The 12,220-nt window shown below is 43.1% G+C and overlaps 1 protein-coding gene across 1 annotated transcript in view; it reads right to left on the reverse strand.

The window, feature by feature from the left end:
* Positions 1–12,220, reverse strand: part of LOC101969006 (insulin growth factor-like family member 4) — a 38,092-nt gene continuing 25,872 nt past the window's right edge. The window contains exon 4 of the mRNA XM_078033335.1: positions 1–145. Within this exon, the coding sequence (XP_077889461.1) occupies positions 1–145 (145 nt within the window). The remainder of the gene's footprint in view (positions 146–12,220) is intronic.

Here is a 12,220-nt window from a genome sequence, read left to right on the forward strand (position 1 = left end):
TCACGTGCAAGAATGGCCTCCCATATTGGGGTGCTCTTGCCACAGCTCTAGCTCCAGGCCATGCACCAGCCTGCACATTGCCTCCTCACGAGACGGGCCCAGCTGTGCTTCCAGCTCCCGCTTCTCAGATGCCAGGCGAGACACCCTGCGGGGAGCAAGTGGCGAGGGCTGAAGGCGCACGGCCCCTCCAATCCTGCTTCTCCACCGGGGCTGGGCATGGCCAACCTTTCACCTCCCCACCAAGTAGGAACGGGATCCCATCAGTCCCAGCTGCCCCCACCCCCACCCTGTGGAGTGGTTAAGGTGGTTATCTCCGCCGGGGAAGGGCACAATCACATCACCCTCATTCATCCTATGAGACTGGCACGATCCCATCTCTCACACACACACACCCGTGAGGGGTGGGGACACGGCGATTGCGTTCTGATTTTTAAAGATTTCATCCCTCTGGCCATCTCTACACCCTGAAAGCCTGGCCCTGAGTCCTTACTCTGGCCTCCAGGACCTTCCCAGCCAGGTCTTCCCTCTGTCTCTCACCAGAGGATTCTTTTTTTAAATTTAATTTCATTTTTTATTGATTTTTAAAATAAATGACAGCAGAATGTGTTACAATTCTTATTAGACAGACACGGCACAATTTTTTCACATATCTCTGGTTGTATATAAAGTGTATTGACACCCAATGGTGTCTTCATACATGTACTTTGGATAATGATGTCCATTACATTCCACCATCCTTGCTAATCCCCTGCCCCCTCCCTTTACCTCCCACCCCTCTGCCCTATCTAGAGTCCATCTATTCCTCCCATGCTCCCCCTCCCTACTCCATTAAGAGTCAGGCTCCTTATATCAGAGAAAACATTTGGCATTTGTTTTGGGGGCGGGGATTGGCTAACTTCACTTAGCATTATCTTCTCCAATGCCATCCATTTACCTGCAAATGCCATGATTTTATTCTCTTTCATTGCTGAGTAAAATTCCATTGTGTATATATGATGCATTTTTTAGTCCATTCATCCACTGAAGGGCATCTAGGTTGGCTCCACAGTTTAGCTATTGTGAATTGTGCTGCTATAAACATTGATGTTGCTGTGTCCATGTAGTATGCTGTTTTTAAAGTCGTTTGAGTATAGTCCGAGGAGAGGGATAGCTGGGTCAAATGGTGGTTCCATTCCCAGATTTCCAAGGAATCTCCATACTGCTTTCCATATTGGCTGCACCAATTTGCAGTCCCACCAGCAGTGTATGAGTGTACCTTTTCCCCACATCCTCACCAACACTTATTGTTGTTTGTTTTCGTAATAGCTGCCATTCTGACTGGAGTGAAATGATATCTTAAAGTATACTCTGGTTGCTAGAGATGGGAATTTTTTCATATGTTTGTTAATTGATTGTATCCTCTTCTGAGAAGTGTCTGTTCAGGTCCTCAGCCCATTTACTGATTGGGTTATTTGTGGGTTGTTTTTTTTTTTTTTGGTTTTGGTTTTTTTGTTTGTTTGTTTGTTTTTGGTACTTAGCTTTTTGAGTTCTTTGTATACCCTAGAGATTAGTGCTCTATCTGATGTGTGAGGGGTAAAAATTTGCTCCCAGGATGTAGGCTCTCTATTCACTTCACAGATTGTTTCTTTTGCTGAGAAGAAACTTTTTACTTTGAATCTAATCCATTTATTGATTCTTGTTTTTAATTCTTGTGTTATAGGAGCCTTATTAAGGAAGTTGGGGTCCAATCCAACATGATGAAGATTAGGGCCTACTTTTCCTTCTATTAGACGCAGAGTCTCTGGTTTAATTCCTAGGTCCTTGATCCACTTTGAGTTGAGTTTTATGCATGGTGAGAGATAGGGTTTTGTTGCATATGGATTTCCAATTTCCCCAGCACCATTTGTTGAAAAGGCTATCTTTTCTCCAATGCATGTTTTTGGCACTTTTGTCTAATATAAGATAATTGTAATTTTGTGGGTTAGTCTCTGTGTCCTCTATTCTGTACCATTGGTCTACCAGCCTGTTTGATACCAATACCATGCTGTTTTTGTTACTATTGCTCTGTAGTATAGTTTAAGGTCTTCACCAGAGGATTCTATGGAATGCAAATCTGATCAGGTCACTACATGATCAAAACGCTTCCTTGAGAAAATGAAGTATACATAAGGCTCTGTGTTGTGGCTCGACTTTTAATAACAGTGAAAGAGTAGAAATAATCAAAATGCCCATCAACAAAACTAGCTGAATTTCTGTTGTACTTCCAGTCAGAGTGCCAACAACTGTGGAAAGGAATTGGAGGAAGACTTGTCTTCTGCTCCCAGGTGGTCACCAGGATACAGTGTAAATCAGGGCAGAACAGTGGGTCCCACAAGTCCCTTTTTGTAAAAGAAGGTAATTACAAATTATAGATATGCCCATATTTTCAAAAAAGATTAAAAATAGGGAAGGACTGGCTGGGGATGCAGCCATGATAGAGCACTTGCCTAGGAAATGTGGGGCCCTGGGTTCAATCCCCAGCACCATAAGAAAAGCAGGGGGAGGAGGATTGATTACCCGTGGAAAAGGAGGAAGAACAGGGATAGAAACTGAACCTCTCTGAATGGAACCCCCTTTTCCACTCTGACTCTGGGACTATGAAAATATTGTATATAAAGGGTTACAAGGTCTGTTGCCCAAGCTGGCCTCAGACTCCTGGGTCATTTCAACATGAAGGGTTCCTACTGGCCAAAGACGAGACATTATCTACATCACAAAGAATAAATGCAATGAATGGATCTGTGGTAGGCTGAAAGTGTCCCCCCACACACACACACACACAAAAGATATCCCCGTCCTTTTCCCTGGAAACTGACTCTTAGCTGATATGGCAACAAGGCACTTATGGGTCTGATAAATTAAGGATCTTGAGGTGAGATTTTCCTGGCTTATCAGGGTGGGCCCTAAATGTAATCCCAAGTATCCTGATTCAGAATCAGAGAAATGAGACACAGAAGAGGAAAGGACAGTGTGACCACAGGCAGAGATGGCAGTGAGATGGTCATAAGCCAAAGAATGTCAGCAGACACCAGAAGCTGGAAGAGGCACAGAGTCCCCCAGTGTCTCTGGAGGGAGCCCAGCCCTGACAATGTCTTGACCTCAGTCCAGTGAAAGTGGTTTCAGACCACTGCCCTCCAGAACTGGGAGACAACAAATTTCTGTTGTTTTAAAGCCACTAGTTTTATGGAACTTTGTCACAAGCGGCCATAGGAAACCAACACAAGATCAATTAAGTTGGGTTGGGGCTGTGTCTCAGTGGTAAAGTGCTTGCCTAGCACAGGTGAGGCTGTAGTTTGATCCTCAGCACCACATAAAAATAATAAAATAAAGGTGTTGTGTTCATCTACAACTATTTTTTTAAATCCATTAAGTTAAAGTTCACAGAGTTTATAACAATACAAGAACAGAACTCACTGCTCTCCATGGTGAAAGAGAAGGAACCAACACATTATTCTGATGAAAGTTAAATAAAATAAGGAGTTAAGCATTATACATGCCTTTCCTGTACAAAATGTACCTGGGGAAAAGCAAATATTTAATGAGAGAAGGTTTTCTTTATTGAAAACTCGATGTTAACAAAAACAGAAAAAACTATGGACTTAGATCACCATTTACGAGCCCCTAGTGAAAAATCAATCCAATCCAACAATCATCAATATCTGTCAAAGCTACACATTAATTCAGTTGTTCTCATTCTGCCTGAAAACTAAAATCAATTAGGAAGATGAAACATTTTTGGCAAAATATTGAAGTTCCTCTTTGAGATCTAAAAGGCTAGGGCGCCATCTTGTGGCCATTCAGGAAAGTGCAACCCTCCTACCCAGGAAAGAACTGAGTGTGAGGCTTCCTTCCTGTGGCACCTTAGGAGGAGGAATGGGTCAGGCTGGCTCTGAAATTCAGGGGCAGGCAGAGTGTTGAGAGCCACACCCCAAGGGGCCCCAGCAAACTTCCAGCTGCCAGCTGATAATTGGCTCACAGCAGCCCCAGCAAACTTCTAGCTGCCACGTGATTGGCTCCTCTGCGGTGATGCTCATTGGGTGTTTCCCCGCCCTATCAGACCACGGAGCTGCTCATTGGGGGACTTTTTTGACTCCGCCCACACAACTCAGCCAATTGGCCTTAAGAGCAGGAGGAGTAGGGGAGGTGGAGAGGCTTGTGGGAAGCCAGTGGTGGCAGTTGGGCTCTGAAGGTTTTCCTGAAGAGTTGTGTGGTTTGGCTTCTGTTCTAAAAATAAAGTTTGTTTCTTTTGACAAGTGGCTCCTGAGTTGTGCCCAACCAGACTGCGGCAGCAGAATACCTACATTCAAGTCTCTAGAGACCACATTCTCTGAGTATCATCTTTCATTATGATGGAATTCAAAATAAAGCAATACAAAGGCAAATATAATGCTACATTTGGCCTACTTACAATACTAAACTCAGGTTTGGAAGCCCATCACATCGAAAGACAATGTCTGAGAGATGAGAATTGGGGAAAAAGAACGCAAGCTTTTATTAAGGGTGCTAGCAACACAGATGGGGGGCAGATTAATATCTCAATGTCTTCCCTTTACTTGAGTTTCTGTGAAAGTACAAGGTGCTTGTTTGTTTACTTAGTACTAGGAATTGAACCCAGTGTTGCTTTAGCACTGAGCTACATCCCCAGTCCTTTTAAATTTTTAAATTTATTTTTGAGTCAGGGTCTCACTAAGTTGCTATGGCCTCAAACTTAAAATCCTCCTGCCATTCCCAGTAGCTAGGATTATAGGTGTGCTCCTCCCACCTAGCTAGATATAGGATATTTTAGATGAAGGTCAGATCAGGTCAGAAACCAGGCACAGAGATCAGCTTTTCCTAGCATCTTGAATCAGACATCCAGCACTAAGTGGGGCTGGTTAGCTGTGCCAGCATCCTCTTATCTTGCATTTAGAGGATCCCATTTTTGAGTCCATTCTTATGGTCAGCAGCAAAACAAACAAGATCACAGGAATGAAGAACAAAGGCCATAGCTTGAGGATGGAAAGGGAGCCAGAGAGACAAGAGAGAGATTAGAGGGAAACATTGAAGGCCTTTTGCACTTACTTGAAAAGGATGATTTTTTCTTGATTTTTCCCCCCCGCAATTGTGGGTCTAAATTTACCAGATCTGTACTGTTTTTTTGGTTGTTTGGTTTTGTTTTCCAGGTATTGAACTCAAAAAGACACTTTAGCACTTAGCCACATCTGCAGCCCTTTTATATATTTTTTTAAATATTTATTTTTTAGTTATAAGTGAACACAATATCTTTATTTTATTTTCATGTGGTGCTGAGGATCGAACCCAAGGCCTCACACATGCTGGTGAGCGCTCTACCTCTAAGCCACAACCCCAGCCCCCTTTTTATTTTTTATTTAGATACAAGGCCTTGCTAAATTGCTTAGACCTCACTAAATTTCTGAGGCTGAACTGGATTTGCAGTCCTCCTGTCTCAGCCTCTGAGCTGCTGGGATTACAGGTGTGCACTTGGCTCTACTCTTTATTTCTTTGTCTCCCTTCCTTGCTGGTTCCTAAAACAAGGATTTGATGTGAATCTTAGAAGTGGGAGGTTAGGGGCTTCAAGGTCCCAAAGGAGGGCTGGTGACTTTCATGATGGAAGACTAAAACCTGGACCACACTCTACCATACCCCTCTCCACCTAAAATTCTTAGGTCTTGGCTCACAGGGTCTTGACAAATTTTTTTCTGAAAGGAACTTTTAGCTCATTTGTAAAGATAGAAAGATTTGGACGGAAGGACTAAAATGCTTTGTGAAAAGAGAAGCAAAATCATTATCATACTTAAATAGGATCATCTTGATGACAAAGCATGACTTTGGGGATAGAAATACAAAGCAGTTTTTGCTTTTACACCTTCATTTTAAATTTGTGATGATGAAAGTTAGGTCAGATCTCATGAAATTTTCTGGTCACTTTTATTTAATATCTTCTCATGATCAATTAAAAAATGTTCAAAAGTACATAAAATGAACATAATAATGTACTTATTATCATTCATTAGCATTACATTTTCATTGGTATTACATTCTCATTAGCATTCATTTCATTAGCATGAGCCTACATTATCATTACAAAGTTATACTTTCTCTCTCTTTCCATGTCCTGGCCTGCAGCCGAGTAGAAACCCCCGACACAGGAAGGATGTGGCACCTCTTACTTTTTTCCCCACCAGGAACTTTTATGAAGCTTCCCTAGTTTGGGGATGTGGTTTCTGATCCTACTGTGGTTGCAACTCAGGAAGGGGCTCCAGGAGGCAAGAAGGTTCTTCCTGGTCAGTAGCAAAATGGTGTCACTCTCTGGGCTTTGCAGATACTTAAAGCTGATTCTCTCCCACCGTTGGGCTTTAAATTTCTAGAGATATCTTTCATCTGACCTTCCTTTGATGAGGGTAAGTGCGTCTCCGTTGTCTGATATTTCCAGCCAGCAGTTCTCGACCCTCAGCTGGGCTGCTCAACCGCTCCTGATGGAGGGCTGCCATTTACCCAGGTGCAGACATGTCCAAAGCGCAGGTTGCGACCTGGAGACTGGTGTCGGACTGGAGCACAGGCACGCCCAGATCCTCACAGGTGTGTCTCTCAGTCAGGCTCATGCTGTCTCCTATCCACCAGGCGGTTGCACCTAAGTGACCTGCGCGGCTATAAAACCCGGTGCGCAGCAGTGGATTCAACCCTTCAGGCTCGGTTTTGGAGTCCGGAAACACCGTGGGCTGACGCCCCCGGGGGCAAGCGCAGCACTTGTCTCGCCTCCACCGCGGCCGTAGCAATTTCTTTACGTGAGAGCATCAGAATCTGGGCAGCCAAGCCCCCCGCGAGCTCTGCTGCAGGCGCCTGCGGACTCCGGGCCTTCGCCTCACTCCCCAGAGCACCTTCGTGGTGCGCGTGGGTGACAGTAGTGATCTATGGCTGTTTGGTGTGTTTTAAACTTCCCTTGACCTCCAGGTTGAATGACACTATAACATTTATGGAAACTTGGGGGAGGGGTGCCGCGGGGACAGACCAATCGGTTAGTGTGAAGGGTCCATTGTTGCCTCTGGATAGTAGGATCCTGATGGTTTATGTTGAACTTGTTAGTCCAAGTTCTTGAAGGTGTTGGAGAAAGTTTGACAACAGATCTTAGCCTCTCTTTGTGGCCAATTGACCTCGAGCGATCTTATCTCAATACTGTTTCTTTGGAACCATCCAGGGTCAAAATAAAATAAATGTCTGTTATCAGGCATCATTCATTATCGTTACAAAGACATTTGTACTGAAAGGACTGTGATGGACACATGGGACCAGAGGACCTGTGTAGCTCGGTCTACAAAATTCAGTATAAGAGACAAGCTCATTTGTGCGCCCTATAATTCCAGGGATTCAGTAGGCTGAGGCAGGAGGAGTGCAGGTTTGAGGCCAGCTACAAGGTTAAGTGAGATCCTAGACAATTTGGCAAGACTCTGTCTCAAAATAAAAATAAATGGAGGGGTTGACACAAGCTAATGGTCCCTGTGGTGTATTTGACAGTCATTTGATGGGCTAATATATACCCCTAACCCTGAAAATGTGCCAGACATGAGAGTGACTGAATGACCTTTGGTGGTACCAGCCTCAGCCACCATGTCTCTGCAGTGATGGGAGACCCCAAGTGAGAACCAGGTGGCTCAGCTGAGTCCTCAGAACTGTGAGAGATGATGACAATGCTACTGTTGCTATGTCCAGCCACTGTGTTTGGAGTGGCTTATGCAACAGATAACCTGAGAGCTTCCACCATACAATGGCAGTATGAGTCATATCTACACAAAGGTATTGAGGGGCTGAAAACCCAGAATGTCATCCAGCACAGGTCCAGGCACAGAGTGGGAGGAATTCTATAAGTGCAATATTTTGGTATAGAAGAGAGTTGTCCTTAATTCATCTTGGGAAAGATGAACAGGGGGAAAAAAACATGCAACTGAATCTTATAAGGTGGAAAAGTGGATGGACATTGAGTTGGATAAAATTAAGAGACATCTGGGCCTCACTCATTTGAGGCTGATAAATCAACCTGCAAGATCAGAGTCATTTGACAGAGATGGGAATTTTCTTCATTGAGCCCCTAGAACAATGAAAGTACATAATCCCAATATGTTCATGTTATCTGAAAATTATACTTATTTTTTTCTCTACCATCCTCTGAGCCAAGGGCTCAAAAATATTCTGTTGCCCCTCAGTGCCCCCGAATTCACTTTTAACTGTATCAATATTTCTTCAAAGACAACTTTGCTGGATTTCTCTATTGTATGATTGTTTTCTACTGGTAACCACTAGGTAGTAGGTAGTACCAGTAGCATATTTCTTGGATTCACATTGGCATTCATATGCAGAAGAAAAAATGGACTTCAGCTTGGTTCTAGAGTTAAAAATACACACAGGAATGAAATATAACATGTGAGCAATATAACACAAACTGAATGTTTTTTGCTCTTCTTCATTTCATTTTGGATTTTCCTTACAGAACTTTATAATTGTTGCCTGTTAGCATTTTGCATAAATACTGATTCTAATAGAACAACCTGAGTTAATTTGAGATATTAAGCCATCACCTATAGGACAGACAGGATATAAGACTGACTTCCCGTACTAATACTTACCTCAATTAAATGGAAAGGGTTACTATAAAATTATAGACATTGAAGTGTAAACCTAGTGCTCCTAACTTCAAGACTGGTGAAACTGGCCTGCTGGATGTTTAAAACCAAAAGCTGAAGACCAAAGTCAAGGAAGTAAAATAGGAAAAAGTAGACAATATTTTGTCTCTTGCCTTCTAAGATCAGCCAAGATTCAGGGAATGATGGGAGCCCTCTAAGGGCCCTGCAATTCCAGTGAGTCACCCAACTTCCTGATCAGGGTGACTATGAAGACCCTGGAGAACAGGACTCCAAAGGTGAACATTCTAAATAGAGGAGGGTCATTGCAGAGGGAAAGGTCCCTGATGCTTCCAAGGGAAGCTACATGTGGGCAGCAAGACACTGACCTATCCTAGCAGATGGCACAACTGGAAAGAGAAACCTAAAGGAGCCAAGAATCTTCTCACAAGTTCCCAAGAATGATCCCTGACAAATCTCAGCTGACTCATAACAGATAGGAAAAAGGTCAGTTTTGGCCAATTTGGTCTTAAACACCTGGCAAGAGAGTATAACCGAAGCTCAGCCATATGTGGACATAAAAAAAAAAAGCGGGGGAGTCTTTTGTTGTTTGTTTGTTTTTTGGTACTGGGGATTGAACTCAGGGGTGCCTAAACCCTGAGCCACATCCCCAGCCCCTTTTTTATTTTTTTATTTTTCACTTTGAGACAGGGTCCTACTAAGTTGCTTAGGGCCTAAGTTTCTCACTGGCTTTAAACTTTTGAATCTCCTGTCTCAGCCTCCCAAGTCACTGGGATTACAGGCATGTGCCACTGTGCCCAGCCCATGTTCTTTTAACGTGACTTGAGATGTACGTTTGTGTCTGTCCTGCCAAAAGTAAGTAAAAAAGGAAGGGTTTCATAAGGAGTGCCTGATAAATCTCACAAAAAACTGTCAGAGTCACATTTGTTCTGAATCATTTTGAAACCTACAAATCTACCTAACTTCCTACCTAGGGAAACTTGATCTGTGTTTGTTTGTTTGTTTTTTCCTTTGGTTTTTTGTTGTTGTTGTTGTTGTTGTTGTTGTTGTTGTCCTGGTTTGATATTCTAGCCCTAATATTTATTATGAGCTGTTATATGGCCTTCATTACCAGGGGAAAACTGCAGAATTCCCTACCATGGAAATTAAAGACCAATTTGTAAGAGAATATATTCTGGCCATATCCTCCAATGTATCGTCCCTCAGGGTAAAGGGACTCTTCGCTCAGACTCCTCCTTTGGGGTCCACCATCCTACACTTCCAGCCTGATAACTCTGTTTTATTTTATTTTATTTTTTTTAAAGAGAGAGTGGGAGAGGAGAGAGAGAGATAGAGGGAGAGAATTTTTAATATTTATTTTTTTAGTTCTCGGCGGACACAACATCTTTGTTGGTATGTGGTGCTGAGGATCGAACTCGGGCCGCACGCATGCCAGGCGAGCGCGCTACCGCTTGAGCCAAATCCCCAGCCCATAACTCTGTTTTAATCAAGTCCTGGAAAAAATATAAGCTTCATATGATCTGGAAAGGATCCTACCAAGTGCTCCTGACCCCTGGGACAGCTACCCAAGCTGTTGAAAAGGGGGTGAATGCATTACCTTGAGCAGTTCCTACCTCAAAACATTAATATGGCTAGGATGGGTGGCAATACCACAGGGTGCAGGAACAAACATTAAAATGAGAGTAAAGTGTATAAAAAGAAAAAGTGGGAAATTGTGAGAAATAGAAAGTCGAGTGATCCATTTTCAGTATGAAGTATTTAGCCTTTAATGTAAAATCACCTAGGATATAAAAAATCAGCCAAAGAGGAAATAGAACAAATGGTTACCAGCAGTTAACACCTGAGTGTGGCAGATTCACAGCCTCTTGACAAACAGGAGGTGAGGGGAAAGAGGCAGCCTAACCAAAAAAAAAGATAAACTTCATAATGCCCGAACACACTCAATCCCCAAAGGCTCCTCCCACCACTAGAGAACAAATGAATGTGGACACAGCCAAAGGTACATTTTTAAAATTTATTTTTATTTCGTTTTTGGTACTGGGGATTGAATCCAGTGATATTTTACCCCTGACCTACATTCCCAACCCTTTTTTTATTTTCAATTTTTTTTTTTGAGACAGTGTCTTACTAAGTTGCTTAGGGCCTCCCCTAAATTGTTGAGACTGGCCTTGAACTTGCAATCCTCCTGTCAAAGCCTCCTGAGCCACCGGGATTACAGGTGTACTCTACCATGCCCAGCTAACTAAAGTACATTTCTTTAAATAACCAAATAGGAGACAAAAAAACATAGGCAACGTTCAGGAAGACTGTACACACCCATAGTATTCAGCCAAAGAGGAACCAGCAGAAGGACCTTGTGCTCTAGGTAATAAAAGGCTGATTGTAACATGTGGGGACAAGTACATGGAGCACTGCATACTCTCTCCTTAAGGCTCACAAAGAATGCCCTAGAAACACTAAGGCCCAAGGAGCCTCAATAATAGTCCTGAGGAGTGTGTAATTGTAATTTCAGGCTTGAGGAGGCATTTACAGCACCTCACTGTGTCTATAGCTGTCAGGGTCACTCCTGTGTGCTGGGTTGCTGGAGACTGAAACACTCAGGGTCACTCCAGGGGAACTAGGCTAATTGGGCTGCACAAAATAACCACACAAGAGACAGAAATACCTTTTTGGGGGGGGTTGCTGTGATGGCTCCTCTGACCTTAAGGGTCCATAGGAAGAGAGAGAGCAAGAGTACGTTCTGACCCCTTTTACTGAGGAGAAGCTATTCAAATGAGGCAAGGGGCTGAGTCTGTCTTCATGATGTCCACTGTCAGCAGGTTGATTGACACCTGGGTAGGCCACACCCAAGGGCACAGTAAGAGAAGGGGACACACAAAAGGTGTTTCCATGGAGCATTCTATCCCAAATAGGGCCAAGGGGTAATATCCCAAAGGAACAGGTGAGCATAGCTCCACCCCTGGGGCTGTAGGAAGACACACCCAGGCAAGAAGACACAGTCACTCAAACCCTAGAAGAGCGGGGCAGTCTAGCAGCATGGGTGCCTGATGCCCCATCACCCAGCATGAGAGTTAACTCATCATGTGCAAGGTTGGTCTCCCACATATTCCCCCTTTCTTAATATATAAAAATATATAACTGGGAAATTTTATCCTTTAGTCACGGATTCTTGGTCCGAGGTCATCATGATCTGCTATTGAAACACAAAAGGAATCAGTAGAAAACATACCATTTTAATAGCACAATCAACTTGGAAGATCCAGGTCATTATTATTACTTCATCAAACACCCATCAGAAGATTCTTAATCTTTTTCCAATTTTATTGGGAGGCATTGCATTTGGCCATAGTAACACAGACATTTTCATTAGCAGAGGGCTCATTCATATCATTTATTACATTGTCTTCTAGAGCATTATAACTTAGTTCTCATCCTTCCATCAGCACTTATCTGACCATGAAGGATTTTGGAAGTAATTTAAGTCAAACATTAAGAAAATCCATACATTGTAAGTTTTAAGGTATAGCCACAAAGGCTGCAATTGAATAAGCAAGGAATAATATTTAAAG

Source organism: Ictidomys tridecemlineatus, chromosome 15, assembly GCF_052094955.1.
Source record: "Ictidomys tridecemlineatus isolate mIctTri1 chromosome 15, mIctTri1.hap1, whole genome shotgun sequence".
Taxonomy (NCBI): Eukaryota; Metazoa; Chordata; class Mammalia; order Rodentia; family Sciuridae; genus Ictidomys; species Ictidomys tridecemlineatus.